At 52.1% G+C, this 21757-nt stretch overlaps 1 protein-coding gene across 6 annotated transcripts in view; it reads left to right on the top strand.

The window, feature by feature from the left end:
* Positions 1-21757, top strand: part of ARAP1 (ArfGAP with RhoGAP domain, ankyrin repeat and PH domain 1) — a 68861-nt gene that overhangs the window by 13203 nt on the left and 33901 nt on the right. For 2 of the 6 annotated variants that reach the window (XM_025356946.1, XM_025356949.1), the window contains exons 2-3: positions 7337-7419; positions 13106-13656. In XM_025356946.1, coding sequence (XP_025212731.1) covers positions 13148-13656 — 509 coding nt within the window. In that variant the 5' untranslated portion in view covers positions 7337-7419; positions 13106-13147. Of the gene's footprint in view, positions 1-7336; positions 7420-13105; positions 13657-17883; positions 18402-21757 lie in introns of those variants that run through there. The other 4 variants (XM_025356952.1, XM_025356950.1, XM_025356947.1 and 1 more) reach the window with 3 other exon arrangements.

Genomic DNA, 21757 nt, shown 5'->3' with positions numbered 1-21757 from the left:
GTGACTTGCCCCGGGCTTCAGACAAGAAATGGTGGAGCCAGGACTGGAACCAGAGTTGTCTTGCATCCTAGGTGGGGAGGGGACCCAGGCCTGAAGCCCAGGGACGTTGCTGATAGACCCCCAGCTCCCCACCAGCTAGCTGAGGCAGCTCTTCATTCCCCCAGGCCCTGGGGTCCCACTCAGTCCTCACTGCCCTGAGGGGCTGCTCCCCATCAGCCACCAGCACTGCGGAGACCCCAGAAGACGGGCCACACCACACATGGGCCAGGACAGGAATCTCCTGGTGCCAGGGAGAGTTATAGGGCAGAGATGTGGCCTGGGGTGGGACAGGAGGCCCCAATATGCCTTCCTGGGACTGTTATGTGGTGGCCGCCAGTCCCCAAGAGATGGAAAATAGGCTGCTTGGCCCAGGGATCAGTCAGCTTGCCCACTTGAAGGCTGTACCTGCTGCCTTTCCTGGCAGGGCTGGAGGGAGGTGGCTTCTGCAGGGGTGTGGGGGCCACTTCTGCACCCTCTGGGCTGGGAACCCAGCCCCCACTAGTTCCTCATATCTACGGAAGTGTCTCTAAGACTCTTGCCTGAGTGAGCGGAGCCTGGAGAAAGCCCAGGAGGGCAGCAGAGCGAAGGGGCCCTACGCAGAGGTATCACCTGGTGCCTGGGCTAGGGAGGGCTGAGGGTGGAGTTCTGGGCTGTGGGGTCGTTGCGCAAGGTTGAATTGCTGGTAGGGAGCTGTGTGTGGTGGAGAAGAGCAGATCTGAGGTGTGGTCATTGGGTGGGGTGGTAGGTGTGTGTGGCCCTGGGAGATGTGTGGCCCTTGAGGTAGTGTGAGGTGTGCATTTGTGGTACCGGTGGGGTGTGGTTTGTAGACCCAGACCTGGCCAGAACTGGCTGTGTATGTTCTTGGTTCCTGTTGAGGAGCTCCGAGGAGTTTCCTGAGGTCTGGATGCTGGGGTCCCTGCCCTGCCTGCCTGTGCTGGGACAGCTGGGCCCAGGGTAGAGGATGAGGCTGTATAAGGGAGGTGGTGGTGGACAAGCTGAGACCTCAGTCAGGACCCCTAGCCTGCCTTCCTCCCCTCCTGGCTCCCCGTAGGGCTAGGTCTTTCCTTGAACCCAGGGCAGAGCCCTGTGCGGAGGGGAGCTGAGGATGCAATCAGGGGAGGCGACTTGGCCAAGAGGACTCCAGAGCTGGGTGTGGAAAGGGTTAGGGCCTTTAAGGCTGCCCTGATCCAGGGCTGACTCATGCAAATCAGAATGCAAAACAGGCTCAGGGAGGCTTCAAGAGAGGGCCACACCCACACAGTCAGCAGACTGCAGGTGACCAAGGGCCAGCCATTGAGCCTCTCCAAACATCTTCTGTTCCTACCCCACTGACATCTCCTGTTGCCAAATTCACCAGGTCCTTTTCTGTCCCTGGGCCTTGCACACCCAGTCCCCTTTGCCTGGAATGGCTTCTACCTGACTACCTCCTACTTATCCTTCAAGGCCCAAGTCAGGGGTTCCTTCTAGAAGCCTCCCTTACTTCACCAGACAGAAGCAGTCACATCCTCTGAAGGCCCCGTGAGCTACAGCAGGTGACCTGGTGAGCTTCTACCTCACACAGCTTCCATGACATGAAGAAGAATCCCAGTCCTTAGGGTTGTTATAAGAACGAATGAGGGGCCGGGTGCAGTGGCTCACGCCTGTACTTCTAGCACTTTGGGAGGCCAAGAGGGGAAGATTGCATGAACTCAGGAGTTCGAGACCAGCCTGGGCAACGTGGCAAAACCCCATCTCTACAAAAAGTACAAATATTAGCCAGGCATGGTGCATGTGCCTCTAGTCCAGCTACTCTGGAGAAGCTGAGGTAGGAAGATCACTTGAGCCCAGGAGGCTGAGGTTGCAGTGAGCTGAGATCACACCACTGCACTCCAGCCTGGGTGGCAGAGTGACCCTGTTTCAAAAAAAAAAAAAAAAAGAACAAATGAGATGGAGAAAATCTACCAGGGGCTGGGCACATGATTGCCAAATGGTGTACATTTAGGGAAAGAAGGAAGCTGGAGGATGCCTGTCTTTGGCTAAGGCTCTGGGTCATCTTCTTGCTGGGCTGGTGAAACAGGTCACTAGTCAGTAGTGGGTAGAGATATTATCAGGGAGTTGCTGGGCTGGGACAGAGAAGGGGTGATGAGATTTGAACTCTGACCTTGGGGTTGAAATGGTAGGTAGAGAACAGAAGGGCAAAAGTGTTGGTTCCAGCAAGAGGGACTCAAGCCAGACGTGAAGGACTGGCTGGCAAGGATTAGAGATTCCAGGCAACCCTTACCTCTGGACTGGGACTGAGTGCACCTGTGAGCCCAGCCAGGTCCTGGGTACCACTGTGGATGGCAGAGGAGATAAGACTCTCAGGATACTCCAGGATACATGGGGGATTGGGTGGAGGTGGACCCCCACAAAATGAGCAACCAAAGAGAGAGCAGAAGCAGTGCTGAGATGTGGGGCTCAGCCTTAGAGGACTAGGAGCTTGAGGGGGCAGTCAGGGTGGACTTTTTGGAGGAGGTGGCCTGGAGCCACCTGAAGATGGGAGGATGCGGTTTACTCATTCATTGTCGGCAGACAGTTTCGGGGGCTCCCTGTTTGCCAGGCCAGTGCCTAGTGTGAGAAGTGACATGGAGGAAGTCATGGACAGGGCCAGCCCAGCCTGGCTGGGGGTTGGGGTGTCACTGACAACTTGAGCAAGTCACTTCCTCCCTGGGGGTGTGTGTTTCTTCATCTGTAAACGTCAGAACTGAATAAAGTTGAATGACGGACCAAGGAGTGCTTGAAGGCACTGGGAACCATGGAAAGGCTTTGAATGGGGGTGGGACCGTAGTTGGCATAGCAGAGAGACACTGGAGGGACACGAGAGAGAAGGAGAGTCAGGATGGGGGTGTGGGGGTGCTGAGGCCTGACTGGACCCTTGGGGTGGAGAGGAGGGAAATCCCTCAGCTCTTGGCTGTGCTGTCGCAACAGGATGACTCTCCCCTCTGCCAGGTCCCTGCCTTCCTGAGGATGAGGACTCAGTGATGTGTCATAGCAGCTGAGGGGCTTAAACCTCCAAACTAGGACTTGGATTAGGGTAAAGCAAGTGAGGCGCTTGCCTCTGTTGCAGAATTTGAGGGGGTACCAAAAAACTCAGTAATTAGCTGGGTTTGGTCACGAGATCCTGTGGTCCCCGCTACTGGGGAGGGGGAGGTGGGAGGATCACTTGAGCCCAGGAGGTTGAGGCTGCAGTGAGCCATGATCATGCCACTGCACTCCAGCCTGGGCAACAAAGCGAGACCCTCCCTGTCTCAAAAAAAAAAAAAAAAACAAAAGATACCTAAAATTTAAAAGCAATAACTATTTATTTAAAAAAGATCAGTAATCGAGGTATATAATATTTAATGCCATTTAAAAATAAAAATGAATGCCAGAAATCCATGATGAGCAAAATATAAAACATTTAACATTTTAAATAAAAAGAGGACCAGTACTGATGATTCTGTCTTTGCCTCAGGCTGCAGTGTGGCTTAGCAGGGCACTGCTCTGAACTTCTTTTTCCAATTTGCTGCTTTCTCCAGGAAGCTTTCCCTGACCCCAGTCTGGTTGAGGGCCCCCTAGGCTGTTTTTACTGGATGATGGTATCTGATCCCTTCCAGCCTGAGATTCCTGGAGGGCCAGTCCAGGTCTGAGGTCTGGTTCATGCTTGCAGTGCCTTGGACAGGGCTGTTCCAAAGGGGTATCAGTGCCCAGTCACCATGTCTTTGAACTTAGCCAGATGCCCTTAGTGCAGGAATAGGAACTTGAGAGAGGCCCAGTAGGGAGCCAGGCTTTTCTCAGGGAGAGAAGTAGTTTCCTGTTTCCCAGACCTTGTCATTCTAGTGGGGGTGGTTGGGACCATCATCTATCAATCTGTGTTAAACCCTTAGCACAGTGCCTGGCCTATATATAGCAGGTGCTCAGGTTTTTTTGTTTGTTTGTTTTGTTTCATTTTTGAGCCAGAGTCTCACTCTGTCACCCAGGCTGGAATGCAATGGCGTGTTCTGGGCTCACTGCAACCTCTGCATTTCAGGTTCGAGCGATTCTCCTGCTTCAGCTTCCTGAGTAGCTGGGCTTACAGGCACCCACCACCATGCCCAGCTAATTTTTTGTATTTTTAGTAGAGACGGGATTTCACCATGTTGGTCAGGCTGGTCTCAAACTCCTGACCTCAAGTGATCCACCTGCCTCGGCCTCCCAGAGTGCTGGGATTACAGTCATGAGCCACTGCGCCCGGCCCTCAGGTTGTGTTTTGAGAGGCCATGAAGAGTGGTTAAGAGTTGATGGCCAGGCTGGTGGCTCACACCTGTAATCCCAGCACTTTGGGAGGCGGAGGCGGGTAGATCACTTGAGCCCAGGAGCTCAAGACCAGCCCGGGCAACATGGCAAAACCCCATCTCTACAAAAAAAAATGGAAAAATTAGCCGGGCGTGGTGGCACAAGCCTGTAGTCCCAGGTACTTGGGAGGCTGAGGTGGGAGAATTGCTCAGGCATAAGAGGCAGAGGTTGCGGTGAGCAGAGATTGTGCCACTGCACTCCAGCCTGGGTGACAGAGCGAGACCCTGTCTAAAAAATAAAGTTGAGAGCTACAGTCTCCAGTATGAATACAGTGTAAGCCACAATGCAATTTTAACTGTCCAAGTGAAATTAATGTTAATAATATATTTCATCATGTAAACAATAGAGAGATTATTGAGATATTTTGCATTCTTTTTTTTTTTTTTTTTTGGTGCTCAGTCTTCAAAATCCACTGTGTTCAAAATCTAGCACATCATATTCCAGGGACCACATTTCAAATGTCCAACAGCCATATGAGGCTACTGCTGGCTGCTATTGGACAGCACAGGACTAGACTATATTCATACTGCCTCCTTCTTAGGTGTGTGGCTTTGAAAAGTTATTTAACCTCCCTTTATCTCAGTTTCTTCATCTTTAAACAGCGATAGCAATCATATGTACCTCCCAGGGCTGCTGTGAGGCTTTAATGAGTTAATATAAAGTGCTTGGATACCTGGCATGCAGTAAGCACTGTTTATGTGGTCTCCTTTTCTTTTTCTTTTTTTTTTTTTTTGAGACGGAGTCTCGCTCGGTGGCCCAGGCTGGAGTGCAGTGGCCGGATCTCAGCTCACTGCAAGCTCCGCCTTCCGGGTTTACGACATTCTCCTGCCTCAGCCTCCCGAGTAGCTGGGACTACAGGCGCCCGCCACCTCGCCCGGCTAGTTTTTTTGTATTTTTTAGTAGAGACGGGGTTTCACCGTGTTCGCCAGGATGGTCTCCATCTCCTGACCTCGTGATCCGCCCGTCTCGGCCTCCCAAAGTGCTGGGATTACAGGCTTGAGCCACCGCGCCCGGCCGGTCTCCTTTTCTTGTTTTAAATTGTCATTTGAGTAGCACTGCCATTTTTGCCAACGCTTTCATCTGAAGTGCTGGCTACTTAAAGGTTGTTTTTTAAATACTCACTTTTGGGCTGGGTGTAGTGGCTTATGCCTACAATCTTAGCACTTTGGGAGGTCAAAGTGGGAGGATTGCTTGAGACCAGGAGTTTGAGACCAGCCTGGGCAACATAACAAGACCCTGTCTTTACACAAAATAACACAATTAGCTGGGCACTGTGGCATGTACGTGTAGTTCCAGCTACTTGGGAGGCTGAGGCAGGAAGATTGCTTGAGCCTGGGAGTTGGAGATTGCAGTAAGCTGTGATTGCAGTACTACACTCCAGCCTGGGCAACAGAGCAAGACCCTGTCTCAAAAATAAAATAAGGCTGGGTGCAGTGGCTCACACCTGTAATTCTAGCAGTTGGGGTGGCTGAGGTGGGTGGATCACTTGAGGTCAGGAGTTCAAGACCAGCCTGGCCAACGTGGCAAAACCATGTCTCTACTAAAAATACAAAAATTAGCTGGGCATGGTGGTGCGCACCTGTAGTCCCAGCTACTTGGAAGGCTGAGGCAGGAGAATCGTGCTTGAACTTGGGAGGTGGAGGCTGCAGTGAGCCAAGATTGCGCTACTGCACTCTAGCTGGGGCGACAGAGTGAGACACTGTCTCAAAATAAATAAAATAAAATACTTAAAAAATATATACCTGTTTTAGCCCTGTCCTAGGAAGTGATAATCATGGAGTTTACTTAAGATAAATACCTGTTTATGTGATTGTAAGATGTAAAATGTTCATGAATACCTGCTGAAGCCGTTATGCAGAGCACAGCAGTTTTGAAGTTAACCCTAGTGTTGGCAGACCTGACTGCTCTAGGCCCTGGGGAGGGAGACCTGTCTATGCCACCCCACTGGTCACTAGCCCCACAGAGCCCTGGCCCTCTGCATAGCAAGGGTGGTGGCCTGCCTAGGGGTGTCCTATTCTTTCTCCTTCTACCTGGAAGCGGCCACTTTTGGTCTGTTTTCCTCAACCTCCCTTACATGTTTAGGGGCAGGGCCCTGGGGTCTCATGCCCCTGACTCAGTTATCCCACTTGTTCCCTTAGGCCACTTCATGGTCCCCAGGCTTAGTGGAGAGGGTCCTGTGTCCCTGGGTCCTCTAAGGCCCCCACCTCTCCTGACAGGCTCTGTGTCAGGAGACTTCTTTAGTCGTGGGGCTGCATTGTCCCTTCCTCACCCGTCCTGGGGCTGCCCCTTCCACAGTCTGCCCCTAGACACATCCCAGCACTGGTCTTGCGGGGCCAGAGAGTAGGGAAGTCCTGACTCCTCTTTACCACCTGTGCGGCCCCCACATCTGGACAGGCCTGTCTGTCTGCCTTCTCCCTCCAGGAAGGCCTTCCTCTGGTCTGACCTCTGTTGCGAGCTTCTATGAACATGAGGTTCCCTGAATCCTTTCCTCTTCCCTCTTCCTTCTCTTCCTCTTCTTCCACCTCTTCCCCATCTCTTCTTTTTTCTTTTCTTTTCTTTTTTTTTTTTTTTGAGTCAGGGTCTGGCTCTGTCACCCAGGCTGGCATGCAGCGACTCAATTACAGCTCACTGCAGCCTCCACCTCCTGGGCTGAAGTGATTCTCCCACCTCAGCCTCCTGAGTTCCTGGGACTACAGGCACACACCACCATACCTGGCTAATTTTTGTATTTTTGTCGTACAGATGGGGTCTCCTTATGTTGCCCAGGCTGGTCTTGAACTCATAGACTCAAGGAATTCACCTGCCTCAGCCTCCCAAAGTGCTGGGATTATAGGCGTGAGCTACTGTGCCTGGCGCCCATTTCTTCTTTCGTTTTCCCTGTCCCTCTCCCTCTTCCCCTCTCCTTCTCTGGCATCTCATAGTGGCCTTGCCTCATGGGCTTTCTCCTCCATCCCTGTCCTTGCAGCTTCTGCCTCAGGCCAAGATGAGGAGCCCTTCAGAATAGCTGCTGTCTCTGGGAGGACCCAGGCGTCCTTGGCAGCCCAGCTGGTGAGTCAGGAGATGGAGTGGTGGGAACAGGGCTGGCTGTGGCATGCTAGGCCTTAACATTGAGGTGGGGGGAGGCTTGAAGGAGGCTGACACCTGATAGCCCATTTTCCATTTTGAGAACTGAGCTTGAGAGGCAGAGGGTGAGGCCCAAAGAGCTTGCTACGAGCCTCCCAGCAGGCCTTGGAACCTTGGAACGGGGAGGGGGTATGGGGCGAAGGGACAAGGCAGGGGCCAGCAGGCTGAATTTTGAGGGTCTGTGTGTATGTTATCTCCTCATTGGATTCCCCTCCCTGCCTGGCAAGTTTTGTTCCCTTTCTCATTCTCAGGCTCTATTCATGGTTATCACATTCCCTTTTAATTTTTAGTTAGTTTTTGGAAAATGATACAAAATTAAAAAGATACAGAAGGGTATAGCGTCTCCTGTCTTCCCAGCTGTCAGTTCCCCTCCCCAAACTCAGTCATATATATCCGTACAGTTTTCTTTGTTTATATTTGCGTATATATATAACATGTGTATTTTTTCTTTTTCTTTAACCAAGATGTTTACATAACATTGTTCTGCATCTTGCTTTTCCACTTAACACATCTTTAATATCATTGTATATGAACTTTAGAATCTGCTGGTCTCAACAAATTCCAGTTGGTAATTTTAGTTAGGATGGTGTTAAAGTTTTAGCTTAACCCTGGAGGAACTGACATCTTTATGATGTTGAAGTGAAAAGTCTCCCTCTCCTCAGAGGTGCATTTCCAGGGAAGCTGGAGTTTGAGGTGCAGGGCTCCTTCCAGGATGTAAAGAGGGGCCCGAACAGTGTGTGCACGTGGTCATGTGTTTTTGTGAATTTTGCAAAAGTGACATGCTCTTAAGGAGAGTGTGTTAGTCTGTTTTGCATTGCAATCAAGGAATACCCTGAGTAATTTATAAAGAAAAGAGGTTTATTTGGCTCATGGCTCTGCAGGCTGTACAAGCATGGCACCAGCACCTGCTCAGCTTCTGGTGAGGCCTCAGGGAGCTTTTAGTCAGGGCAGAAAGCGAAGCGGGAGCAGGCATGTCACATGGCGAGAGAGGGAGCAAGAGAGAAGCCGGGCTCTTTTAACCAGCTAGCTCTTATGTGAACAAATAGAGTGAGAACTCACTTGTTACTGTGGGGAGGGCACCAAGCTATTCATGAGGGATCTGCCCCTGTGACCCCAAACACCTCCCACTAGGTCCATCTCCAACATTGGGGGTCACATTTCTTTTTATTTTTTCTTTTTTTTCTTTTTTTTTTTTTTTTGAGACGGAGTCTTGCTCTGTTGCCCAGGCTGGAGTGCAGTGGCGCAATCTCGGCTCACTGCAAGCTCCGCCTCCCGGGTTCACGCCATTCTCCTGCCTCAGCCTCCCGAGTAGCTGGGACTACAGGCGCCCGCCGCTGCGCCCGGCTAATTTTTTCTATTTTTAGTAGAGACGGGGTTTCACCATGGTCTCGATCTCCTGACCTTGTGATCCACCCGCCTCGGCCTCCCAAAGTGCTGGGATTACAGGCGTGAGCCACCGCGCCCGGCCGGGGGTCACATTTCAACATGAAATGTGGAGGGGACAAACATCCAAACCATATCATAGGGTGCCTAAATTGTGTAAGCTTCAGGCTCCATGAACTTCAGGCCCTATGAACTCTGGATCTTCCACTGTTCCCTCCTGTCCCTTCAGGCCTTAGTTTTCTTCCTAGGAGGAAGCTGGTTACTGTTGTCACCTTGCCCCCATGTGTCTTTTCAGAGATGCTTTGTTCACCTACCGGTAGCTGCACACTGCTCCATGCTCTCCCTTGTTTCTTTTTCACAGAGAGAAAATGTTATACAAACTGTTCTGCACTTTTCTTTACTCGTTTAACAGTGTATCTTGTAGATCATCCCATGCCAATATGTAAGGAGTTTCCTCATTCTTATGGCTGCTCAGTATTCTTTTGCACAACTATACCATAATTTAGTTAACCAATCTCCCATTGGTGGCCATTTTGGTTATTTCCATTCTTTTGCTATTAAACAGAGGCACTGCAGCCAGTAACCTTCTATATATGTCAGTTCTGGCGGGTGCCAGCAAAAGTGTAGGCTAAATGCCTATGGGTGGCTGGGTCAACCATCTGCATCTCTTTTTTTTTTTTTTTTTTTGCTGGGGGGACAAAGTCTCTGCCACCCAGGCTGGAGTGCAATGGTGCAATCTCGGATCACTGCAACCTCCACATCCTGGGTTCAAGAGATTCTCCTGCGCCTCAGACTCCCGAGTAGCTGGGATTACAAGTGTCTGCCACCATGCCCGGCTAACTTTTTGTATTTTTAGTAGAGATGAGGTTTTACCATGTTGACCAGGCTGGTCTCAAATTCCTGACCTCAAGTGCTGGGATTACAGGTGTGAGCCACCGTGCCCAGCCCAGACATCTACATCTCTTAGGGCTTTCACGCCTAGAGGCATTCCACAGCCAGGGAAGGGATGCCCTACCCCATTACCAGTGCCTGTATTTTCCAACTTTATTGCTCTTTGACAGTCTGATAGGTAGAAAGCAGTATTTCAGAATATTTTACATTCATATTTCCTAGTATGGGGGAGGTTAAGTTCCTTTTCAGATATTTAAGAGCCATTTATATTTTCCTTTCTGTAAATTTTTTCATTCATACTCTTTGCCCATTTTTCTGTTAGATGATTGATCCGTTTCTTATTTCTGCATGCTTTTCAGCTTTGAGGAAAATGAGCCCTTTGTGTGGAATATGAGTGGCAGATATCCCCTAGTTTGTTGTTTAGCTCTTGGCTTTGCTTATGGTGCTTTTTACCACGCAAGAATGCTTGATTTTTGTAGAGTTGAATATTTAAGTCTTTTCTGTGTACCTTCTGGATTTGTTTCATTTTCAAAAGGCTTTTGACTCTCTGAAATGATTTATTATTATTATTGTTATTTTTTTTAGAGACAGTCTCACTCTGTTGCCCAGGGTGGAGTGCAGTGGTGTGCAGTGGTGTGATCATAGCTCACTGCAGCCTCGAACTCCTAGGCTCAAGCAATTCTCCCACCTCATCCTCGCAAGTAGCTGAGACCACAAGTGTACAACTGGCTAATTTTCAGGGTGTTTTTTTTTTTTTTTTTTTTTTGGTAGAGACAGAGTCTTTCTGTGTTGCCCAGGCTGGTCTTAAACTCTTGGCCTCAAGCAGTCCTCTTGCTTTAGCCTACCAAAGTGTTGGGATTACAGGCATGAGCCACCATACCCAGCCCTAAGATGGTTTTGTCAATCCTTTCATTTTTTATTTTTTATTTTTTTTCTGAAATGGAGTCTCTGTTGCCCAGGCTGGAGTGCAGTGATTTCGGCTCACTGCAGCCTCCACTCCTGGGTTCAAGCGATTCTTCTGCCTTAGCCTCCTGAGTAGCTGAGATTACAGATGTTTGCCACCACGCCCAGCTAATTTTTTGTATTTTTAGTAGAGACAAGGGTTTGCTATGTTGGCCAAGCTGGTCAAACTCCTGACCTCAGGGGATCTGCCTACCTCGGCATCCCTAAGTGCTGGGATTATAGGTGTGAGCCACTTCACCTGGCCATGGTTTTTTAAAATACTGAAATCTTTGATCCAGCTGTAATTTTTCTTGTTGTAAAGTGTGAGATAGGGATCCACATTAGTTTTTTTTGAGAGTGCTCTACAGCTGTCCCAACAACTTAATAACTGCTTGTTTCCCCACGAGTTTGAGAGGCTACTTTTGGTGTATCCTAAATTTGTATATGTATTTGGGTCTACTTTTGAACTTTCTGTTCTGTTTAATTCTGTTCTGTTTAGTTCTGTTCACACACTGTAACCATATACTGTTTTAACCATTATGGCTTTATAATATGTTTTAACATGTGGTGAGGTTGACTCCTACTGTTTACCCTCCCCACCCTCCACCCCTGCTTCCAGAATTTTCCTGACTCTTCCTGCTTGTTTATTTTTCCATATGAACTTTCAAATCAGCTTGTTTAGCTTCAAAAAAATTATGTGTACATATTTAATTGGATTGTGTACATTATAAAGTAACTTAGACATCATTAATCTCTTTATGTTGTCTTCTATCCAGAACTTACTATGCTCTGCCATTTGTCCAGGTCTTCTTTTTGTCCCTCAGTAACACTCCCAATTTTTCTTCCTATTGCTATTGTTTATCTCCTAGGAAGTTTATTCTTGGTGTTTTCTATTTTGTGATGCTCTTGTAAATGGAGTCTTTCATCCTGGTTTCTACCTGTTTATTGCCTATAAATGTTGATTTCTGTTATGTTAATTTTGTTTGTTTTTTGTTTTGTTTTGTTTTGGAGACGGAGACTTGCTATGTTGCCCAGGCTGGGGTGCAGTGGCATGATCTCGGCTCATGGCAACCTTTGCCTCCTGGGGTCAAGCAGTTTTCCTGCCTCAGCCTCCCGAGTAGCTGGGACTATAAGCGCCTGCCACCACACCTGGCTAATTTTTTGTATTTTAGTAGAGATGGGGTTTCACTGTATTGCCCAGGCTGGTCTCAAACTCCTGAGCTCAGGCAATCCACCCGCCTCGGCCTCCCAAAGTGCTAGGATTACAGGCGTGCCCGGCCAGTCTGTTATAGTAATTTTGAACCCAACTATCTGGTTGTTATAGTTTCTCAGTTGAGCTTCTTGGGCTTTCGAACTCAACACTCATATTATTGGCAACAAATGGATAGTTTATCTCTTCCTTTCTGATTTTAATACCTCTTGTTTATTTTTGTTGTCCAGAGCTTTCAGGGCAATGTGAGGAATAATAATAACAACAGTAAAATGGATATCCTTTTCTCATTTAAGAAGGTATCAGTTTATTTCTGTTTTAGTAAGATTTTTGTTTAAGTAAGCTGGATATTGAGTTTTATCATATGCCTCTTTAGTGTCTGTCGAGATGATCAGATGACTTTTCCCTTTGATCTGCTAATCATCTCTTCTGGTCACCTTCTCTTCATATCACCTCTTGACTCCCACCAGGCCAGGAGCTCTTGATTACAGGGTGCAGGGGTAAAGCCTGAGTCCCCATTGCCTAGTGCCAGGCTATTTTGAAAGAACAAATGGATGAATGACCTTAGTGGGAGGGTTTACCCAATTCCAGGGCCAGGCCCCCAGAGGCCATGTGATGCTGGGTTTACTCACCTCCCACAGCATTTCACTTCCTCCAGGGGCATGGAGGTAGGGGGAGGCTAGTCTCAGCTCCCAGATTGGGCTTGCAGGAGGGACCAGCAGTGGTATACTTCAATGCTCATTAAGCCCTTGGCCTGGCCCTCACTGGGAACTGGTGCCTCAGAGGGAATTGGCCTTGCCCTGGGTCTTGCAGAGGGCAGTGAGGAGGAGGTACGAGACACAGCACCCATCATGCCACTGGCCATTCTCGCGGCAGTGGCCAAGGCTGTGTGTTGGGGTGTGGGGTGGTACCAACCCCAGAGTTCATGGAGGGTTTCCTAGAGAAGTAAACGTGAGCTGGATGCTGGGATAGCACAGGGGAAGGGTTGGGGAGGTTCAGGCGGAGAGAAGAACCTTTGTGTTCAGAGACCTGGCAGTACCTGGCCTTGTTAGCACATGGAGCACAGGGGAGGAAGCTCCAGGACAGAACTTGAATCTATGGCTTGAGAGAGCCATGCAGACTGCTGGTGAGGGGACCTCTCCTCGGCAGCCTTGCCTCTGACCTGTGCCTGTCTGTCTATTCTAGCTCTGGACAGTCAGGCCAGTTGGGCCTCCGCTGGCAGGAACCATGGCAGAGGCTGGGGATGCTGCGCTGTCGGTGGCCGAGTGGCTGCGGGCATTGCACCTGGAGCAGTACACGGGGCTCTTTGAGCAGCATGGCCTGGTGTGGGCCACTGAGTGCCAAGGTCTCAGCGACGCCCGCCTGATGGACATGGGCATGCTACTCCCTGGCCACCGCCGCCGCATCCTGGCTGGCCTGCTCCGTGCCCATACCCCACCGGCCCCTGCACCCCGCCCCACCCCACGGCCTGTGCCCATGAAGCGCCACATCTTCCGCTCACCACCTGCACCCGCCACTCCACCCGAGCCGCTGCCCACCGCTACAGAGGATGAGGGGCTCCCCACTGCCCCACCCATCCCACCCCGGAGGAGCTGCCTTCCGCCCACCTGCTTCACCACTCCGTCCGCAGCTGCCCCAGACCCTGTGCTGCCCCCACTGCCGGCTAAGCGGCATTTGGCAGAGCTGAGTGTTCCACCCGTGCCGCCCCGCACCGGACCCCCCCGCCTGCTGTTGAGGTGAGTGGATGCCACCCAGGGTGGGAGGCACACAAGCAGAGGATCCCAGAGGGTAGATGGAGTTTGTGGCCTTTGGTGCTGGGGTAAGAAAGGCGCTTCGGAATGCCAGGGGAACAGCGTGTGCAAAGCTTGGAGGATGGGAGAGCTGCCCGGTGACTCGGGAGGAGGGGAGAGCTGTCCAGGTGCTCAGCGCAGTGCCTGGGCTGCTGGGCGTGTGCCAGTGAGGCCTCCAGGTTTCTGTCTTGGGTGGCTGGGTGGACAGTCATGCCATCACTGATCCAGAGACCCCAGGACAGAATGAATTTGAGAGGAAGTCGAGTTCAGCGTGGGGCCTGGCAAGTGTGAGATACTGCTGGGCATCAGGGTGCATTTGGACATCAAGAGGCAACATGTGGAGGAAACGGAAAGCTGTGGGGTGGGGTTGGGGGTGAGGGGACTGCCCAGGTCCTGGTGCTGTGCTCTTTCACACCCTTTCTCCTTCTCCCACTGCCAAATGTCACCAAATCCTGGGACACTCTCAGGCCTCATCCGGCATGCCCTCCCTCCTCAGAACTGTTTCCCCTCCGGGGCTTCTGGCACCCTGTGTTTTCTTGAGTTTCCCCTGTCTCCTGTGGATGTTCCATGTTAATCTCCTTCACAGATGCCCTCCCTTCCTGGCATCTGCTGGGGTGCCCGGCTGTCAGGGAGCATCCGCAGACAGGGTAGGTATGTGTTTGGGGTGAGGGAGATTTGGTGGAACACTTGGGCAAAGTCAGGCTAATCTTGGAAGGCTTCTTGGAGGAGGAAGGGTTGTGTGGAGAGAGGTCTCCTGGTCCCTGTTTGTTTATTGCTGGGCACTCTGCTGGGCTCTGTGCTTCCATGGTCTCCATGATCCCTGCAGCAGACCTTCTGGGAGATTTGTGTGCTGGCTTCATGCAGGACATGAACGAATCAGAGGGAGAGCAGGGAGGGGGCCCTGGCTGGATTGATACCAAGGACATACTCAGGGGGCCTTATGGGGAGGGTCTGGGAGATTCTTCCCACCCAGGGAGGAGCATTAAGTCAGGGGGCCTTGAAGGCCAAGCTAGTGCTGTGGTGTTTTGAGGGCTGATTGGTGGAAGCACAAAAAGACTACATGCTCTTCCTGGGTTCACACAACTGGTAACAGGTATAGGGTCTCTCCAGGAACCTGGATGGAAGCTCAGATAGAAGTTTCCTGGTGCCCTTGCGCCCTCTAGTGACCATGCTTCTGCATGCAGGAGCGTTTTCTATTCCAACCCCATTAGCTTCGGGGAAAGAGAAAGAGACAGAGAGAGAGAGGGGATAAAGGAGAGAAGAGGATAGAGGAGAGAAAGTCTGTCTGTCTGTCTCTGGGGTTGGAAGTGGGTGAACAAAGGGAAGAAGCAGGGCCCTGGCCAGGTCCCCTCTCAGGCCCTTCCTGTGACTCCCGGACAGGCAGTGGAGGCCTGGATTCCTGCTTGGGAGGCAGGATGCCTGGGTCGGGCCCAGCTAGCTTTGTGACTCTGATGAGGACCTGCTTCTCTGGGCCTGTTTCCCCATCAGGTGCCCTCTGTGGTCCTCCACAGCCTTCTGGGCCCTCCTGGCACTGACATCTGAGTTCAGGAGGCTAGCTGGGTAGGAGGAAGTTCTGTCCACACCCCAGGGCCCCAGGGTACCAGCCCCTACTCTCAGAGCCTGTCTGAACGTAGCCATTTAGGCCACATGAAGAGGACGCCAGGCCCCATGGTCAGGAAGAGGTCTGGCCCCTTGTAGTTCGAGTACCCAAAATCTCTTCTGTGCTAAGAGAATTGGAAGAAAATTATTTCCTGCAATTTGGGACTATTCCTTACAACAGCAGAGTATGGTAGCAGGTAAGCTACCAAGCCTGGCTTCCTGTGTCCTGGGGTCTTTGGCAGTTGGAGTCATGGGCATCTGCAGTCCTCAGCTTTGTACACACTCAACTCAGAGAGTGTACGGTCTTCAAAGCCCTGTGGTAGAAAAAACTCACAGCAGATAGAGCCTCATGTGTGTATACCAGGCCAAGACCGGGTACTGTAGTGATCAGGGTGGGGGCCAACACGGACCCTGACTGGCCACCCTGTCCCCTCTCAGTCCCTTCCTGTGGCCCCCAGCTCCATGGCATGTAGAAGAACACTGCTCCTGCCCACTCCCGCCTTGTGGGAGTCCCACCACAGTGTCCTATGACATGGCCTTCCTACCCCTGCTTGCAACCCCTTGTGATGGGGAACTCACTGTCTCAACCTTAGGGCCTTTCACACAAGGTCATGTGGTGGCTGAGGCCAGTCATCTCCAGGCTCCCCAGTGGAGTTTGGGGGTGGATGCGTGTGCATGTATGTACTCTCAGGGTCTTGAGTCAGTGTGAGGCATGTCTGGGCCAATCTGCGTGTGCACCCATACGGATGGGTGTGGGTGGTAGTGCAAGCTGTCAGGGTGGTAGAATGTCTGTGCATTTACACAGACAGGTTCTGAGAGTGTGTGCTACTAAGATGTGGAAGCATGTAAGGATTTGTGTAGTTTCAGTGGTGACATGGAGTGGTGTGTATGTGAGTTTATTGGGACCTTCGTGCTCACATTACTGCTGTGGTGGGGACCCCAACAGTGTGTGAGTACATCTGTGGGTGTGCATGTGCTGTTTGAGCAGTACATGGCATTTGTGTTATTTGTGCACTGTCAGGCTTGAGCCAGTGTGTGCACGTGTGTGTACATGTGCTGCCAAGAGGGTGAGCCCATTAGGATGGCAGCTCCACTGGGGCCAGGATCCTAGTCGATTTTGTTTGCTGCAGAATCCCCAACATCTAGAACAGTAGTGGGTGCCTAATAGGCCCTTGGGAAGTATATCGTGTGGGTGAGTCGATGAATGCCAACGTGAGCCTGTGTACTGCCATGTGCTGAGCTTGGGGTGCATGTGGGTAAACATGCATGTGACTCAGCACCCAGTGAGTGCCCTCAGCACAGCTGGGCCATAGGGCCCTGAGCTCACTGCCCCAGCTCCCTGTCCCCCATCCCACGACCCAACCTATGTCATCCCAGATGTTTTAGGAAGGGAGAGGTCTTCAGAGGAGACAGGTGGGAGGAACGAGGCTGCAATAGGGTTCTAGGCCACAGACCAAGGTTTAGGCAAATCAGAAACAAGCAAGAATGGAGTTTCCTCCTCCCAGCCCTGGCACAGCCCAGGACTCTCAGAACCAGTCTCATCATTCTGCCTGGCCTGGGGGGACTCTACATCACCCCCAGAGTCTGCACCCCCTGCCATTATTATTATCGTCATTATTATTAATAGAGACTAGGTCTCGCTCTGTTGCCCAGGCTGGAGTGCAGTGGTGCCATGATAGCTCACTGTAGCCTTGAACTCCTGGGCTCAAGCAATCCTCCCACCTCAGCCTCCCAAGTAGCTGGGACTACAAGTGTGTGCTACCACACCTGGCTAATTTTTAAATCTTTTGTAAAGCCGAGGTCTCCCTTTGTTGCCCAGGCTGGTCTTGAACTCCTGGGCTCAAGCAATCCTCCTGCCTCAACCTCCCAAAGCACTGGGATTACAGGTGTGAGCCACCGCACTCGGCCCCCTACCATTAATTTAAGCTCGTGATGGGGAACTTGCTGAGGTTTCCAGAGATGCTGAGAAACTTGCCCAGAGTCACCCAGCCCGGCAGAGGGGAAGCCAGTGTCCAGACCCTGCCTCCTGGCTTCAGGTCAGGTCTACTCAGCTCTAAGTGCTGCAGACATGAGCCCTGTGAACTAGCTTCCCTGAGGGTGGCAGAGGGCTCATTTCTGATGTGAGGTTCCAGGGTCATGCTGCAGATCCCCTCCCAGCTTGCTCCGGCCTTTGTGTCCCTCTCTGATACCTGCATGCCTGGAGGCACCTCAGGAAGTGGGAGTGTGTGCCCAGAAGGCAGCTGCCCAGCTGGAGCCACACTGCCAGGCTTCCCTCCTGTGCCCTTGACTGCCCCGCAGTCCAGCCAATCCCTGGTCTTCCTGGAGGCTGATCACTTGTTGCCAGGCCAGAACTTGCGCCCTTCAAAGAGCCTCTTTCCTAGCCTCTCTGTGTCTCCTTATGCGGGTGGAGTGGTGGAGAGGCCACTGCCAGGACTTGTCAGTCAGGACTTCCTGGGCATCCACCCTGTGAGGGCCTGCAAGACCAGTGGACACTGTCGGTTGTCTCATCCCAGCTTGGGTGGGGGTGCAGGCTGGGGGCGGGGAGGAAGTGTCTGCCCCGGGGGATTCTGGGTGACTTTTCGCTTTCTCAGTGTTTTCAGGAAGTGTGTGTGTTGGCCACGGCTATAGGGGGTGGAGGAGACAGAAAGCAGGAAGCCTCTAGGAGACCAGAGCTGGGTACAGACATACACACACACACACACACACACACACACAGACACACACACATAGACAGACACACACACACACACTCTCTCTCTCTCTCTCTCCTTTCTCCTCTCTCTCTCTCTCTCTCTCTCTTTCTCTGTCCTCTTCCCTCCTGGACAGATCCACAGTTATACACAGAAACACACACGCACGACATAAAACTTGAAGACATAAATCACAGGTGCAAAGCCACACCTGGGCCCCAAAACCTCCAAGAGAACGCAGCCTCAGACCCACCCAGGGACCAGGGGCCAGGCTGTTTGGGAGACCAGCCCAGACGGGACCCAGGCTTACACAGGCAGGTCTACGACATTCTTGGGCATACGCAGCCCGCCTGGCCAGAGCTGTGGGAGTCCTCAGCCCTAAGACCCAGCAGGCATCTGAGGGTAAGCGAGGGGCTGCCGTTGCTGTTGTTGCTGTCGGGCAGGTAGGAGGGAGGCCCTGGGAGGGCTGAAGTCCCTGTCTGTCACCTCTGGCCTGGTTTTCTGTGCTGCTCTCCTCCCCTTCTCTTTTTTTCTCTTAGGGTTTTGTCTTCTTTTACTTTCCCCACTTCTTCTCTTTTTCTCCTGCCTTTTCCTTTTCTCCCCTTGTCTCACCCCTCCCTCTCCCCTGGGCTTTCTAGGTCTCCACCTCCCCATATGCCTCTCCTGAGTCCACCAGGAGCCCACGGTGCCTGTTTTCTGGGGTTTTCTCTGACTCTGCCCCACAGAATGCTCCTCTTTGGGGTTCTTGCCCCTTGGGGGCCTGGCGCTGATCGCCTCACTTCTCTGCTCCCAGCTCCCTGCACCCCTCTGAGGGTTCCCTCGGGTAGGCTTAGTTTGGCTTATTTCACTGTCAAGTTCAAGGGTGCTGTGATTCTGAACCTCCCACCCCCAGATCGGGGTGATGGGGAGATGGTGTGCTTCTTAGCCCTCCTCCCCAGGACTGGTGCTGTAATGGGTGCTTATGGAGTGTGGGGGCTGGTCTCCCCTTTCCTCAGTTACCGTAGATTCCTAATGAACTCAACAATCCTGTGCTCGGGTTACTGGGGACATAGACCTCTAACCAAGTCCTATCCACACACCTGGCGCTCTCTAGCCCTGCCCTATGCCCCTGGCTCATGTTTTCCATAGGGCCCAGCAGATACCTGCACCTGCTCTTTCTGCCAGGCCAGGCCTGGGCTGGACCCAGGAAGGGCTCAGTACTTCTGTGAGCTCCCTGAGGACTAAACTTCCTCCCGCTGCTGCCCTCAGGAGCCAGCACAGGGCCAGGCCTGGGAAGTGCTTAGAGCTGCCATGGGAAGGGGACCTCTGCCACCTCCTGCCCGGACGGCAGGGCTGGCCAGTGGGGAAGCTGAGTGTAGGTCTGGTTGTGGAAGGCCAAACAGGTTGTGTGGGCTTAGAGGAGGGAGCGGTTTGATGGACTTCCTGGAGGAGGAGGCATGTCCTGAGCACAATGGAGTTAATAATCCCGGGTCAATACGTGGAAAAAAAGCCCCCAGCAGAATGCTTGGCACATAGTGAGTGCTTAGCGAGTGGTAGCTGTTGTCCCAGGGAGAAGTGCTGAGAGCTGGGTGAAGGCGCAGTTGTGAGGATGGACTCCAGGTTAACTGGGCGCTGCCGTGTGGAGAGGTTGGGGAGCTACTGACCTCCAGTGATGAGGATGCGAGTAGGGTGGTGGTCATTCAGTACACACTTACTGAAAGTCCCCTCTGTGCTGGGAACTGCTGGTGGCATGGAGAGGACTGGCCCTAGGGGCTCCCGGCTTGTGCAGAAGTTAAGAGAGGCAGACTGTGGACATCCCATTCTAGCAAGTGAGACCCTAGGAAGGGCTGTCTATGCTGGGGGCTTGGCAGAAGTGAGCAGAGCAGAACCAGGAGAGTGCTGGAGGGGATGACCTTTGAGTTCATGATGGAGGAGGAAGGACGAAGCCACAGAGGAAGCAGGAGGCATAGGACTGAGGCCTGGGCCCCTGAGAGTCCAGAGCATGATTGAGGAAGCGGGCAGCCAGGACAGTTTACCCCTGTGGAAAGGGGACATCAGGGTGGGACACAGGTGTCCCCAGATCACTGGACCCGCAGCCCTGATGGTGAGAGTCCAGGGGCTGGGATTGGGCCAGGTCCCCCCAAGACCTGTGTGACATCTTGTGGGGAGGTGGTGACTGTAGGATGGGGTTAGGTCTGGGTCCTCAGTCCTCTGAGGCAGTTCAGTGAAGCACACATTGACTGATATGACCATATTGAGTGATCGGAATTGTGGGGAGCCCCAGGGAGGCCCCATATCAGCCTGAGATGTGAGGGGAGGCCTGCAATAGTGGGGAGGATGGATGTATGGTTTGGGCTTTTTGTAGGAGGAGTAGGAGTTGGCCAGGCAGGGGAGGGTGTTCCAGGTGGAAGGAACAGGGTGTCAAAGGCCTGTAAGTATGCATTGATAGACTGCAGCTCAGTCAAGGAGGGCTGGAGTGTGAGTATCAGGGTGAGTCCAGGGTCAGCCTGAGATATGCAGACTGCTCCACTCTGTGGCCTTCCTTCTGTCACAGTGAGACCTGGTTCTTTCGGCCAGAGATTGGTGTAGACAGAAAGATAGGAAGGGGTGGGGGTGAAGGAAAAGGAGATGGCATCAGAGGCTGCTAAGGCTATGAAGCTGGTTCCTGGCTCAGCCTGTAGGGCCTGGGTCTCCTTCAAGTTGAAGAGGTTCTGCTGATGCCATGTGCAAGTGGCCCTCCTTTACTGAATTATCAGTAAGCCTGGAGACAGATTAGCGAGGAAACTGAGGCTCAGAAAGGAAGGGACTTACTCAAGGTCCCAAACCAATGAGTGGTTGAGCTGGGTTCAAGCCCAGGTCTGCCTGGCTCCAAAGCCCTGTCTCTGGTTAATTGAGTAATCACATATCTCATCTGACCTGGACAGGCCCTGTTTATGCCTACTGCCCTGACATATTTATTAATAGTGCCTCTTTTAACTCTTAGAAGTGTTTCTGGTTTATACAATGAACTATGTGGTCATGGGTAAGAGGAGGGTGACCGTGGGCAGGGCTGTGATGTGTTCCCTCTCAGATGGGTCCTGAGACCTGGTGGCCCGTGGGAGGAGGCTGGCCTCAGAGAAGCCTTGGGACCGTGGCATGGCCTTGTTTGTTCAGCTGTGGTGCTGGGCTGCCAGGGTTCAAATCCCAGCTGTGGCATCAAAAACAAATAACCCAACAGCCCTGTGCCTCCGTTTCCTCCTCTGTAAAGTGGAATCATGACAAGCCTTACCTTACAGAGCTCTGTGAGTAGATGAATGAAGAATCCATGCCAAGTGCTCAAAAAATGCGTGGGAACACACACACATAGACACGCACAAACACAGTTAATGAATCCAGGTGTTTGTAAGTCCCTGCTGAGTGCTGGAGATACCCCAATGAGGCTGGAGATACCCCATGGTCTGCCTCTTGACTTCTGCACAAACTGCACCCTCCTCTTACCCATTCTGCATTCTGCATTCTGCATACCCCCCATGTCCCCTAACCCCCAGGCATGAGGTCTGCTGTGTGTATTTTCTCTGATTCTATAAAATAGATTTAAGCTGAGGGCCCAGGCTGGGGTGAACCAGCCCCTTAGCTGCCTGGGGTACCTAGTCTCTTGGGAATAGTGGGTAAGCACGTGGGTTCACATGCCCCTTGGGTAGAGGAGAGAAGACTGAAGGAGCAGGGAGCTGCAGTGCAGGGTGAGTGGGGAGCAGCTCTGTGGGAGAATCTTGGAGGTTGCCTAGAGGAGGAGGCTGGCT

The sequence above is a fragment of the Theropithecus gelada genome, chromosome 14, assembly GCF_003255815.1.
Source record: "Theropithecus gelada isolate Dixy chromosome 14, Tgel_1.0, whole genome shotgun sequence".
NCBI lineage: Eukaryota > Metazoa > Chordata > Mammalia > Primates > Cercopithecidae > Theropithecus > Theropithecus gelada.
The sequence above is the reverse complement of the archived record's forward strand: the minus strand, read 5'-3'. Positions and strand labels throughout refer to the sequence as shown.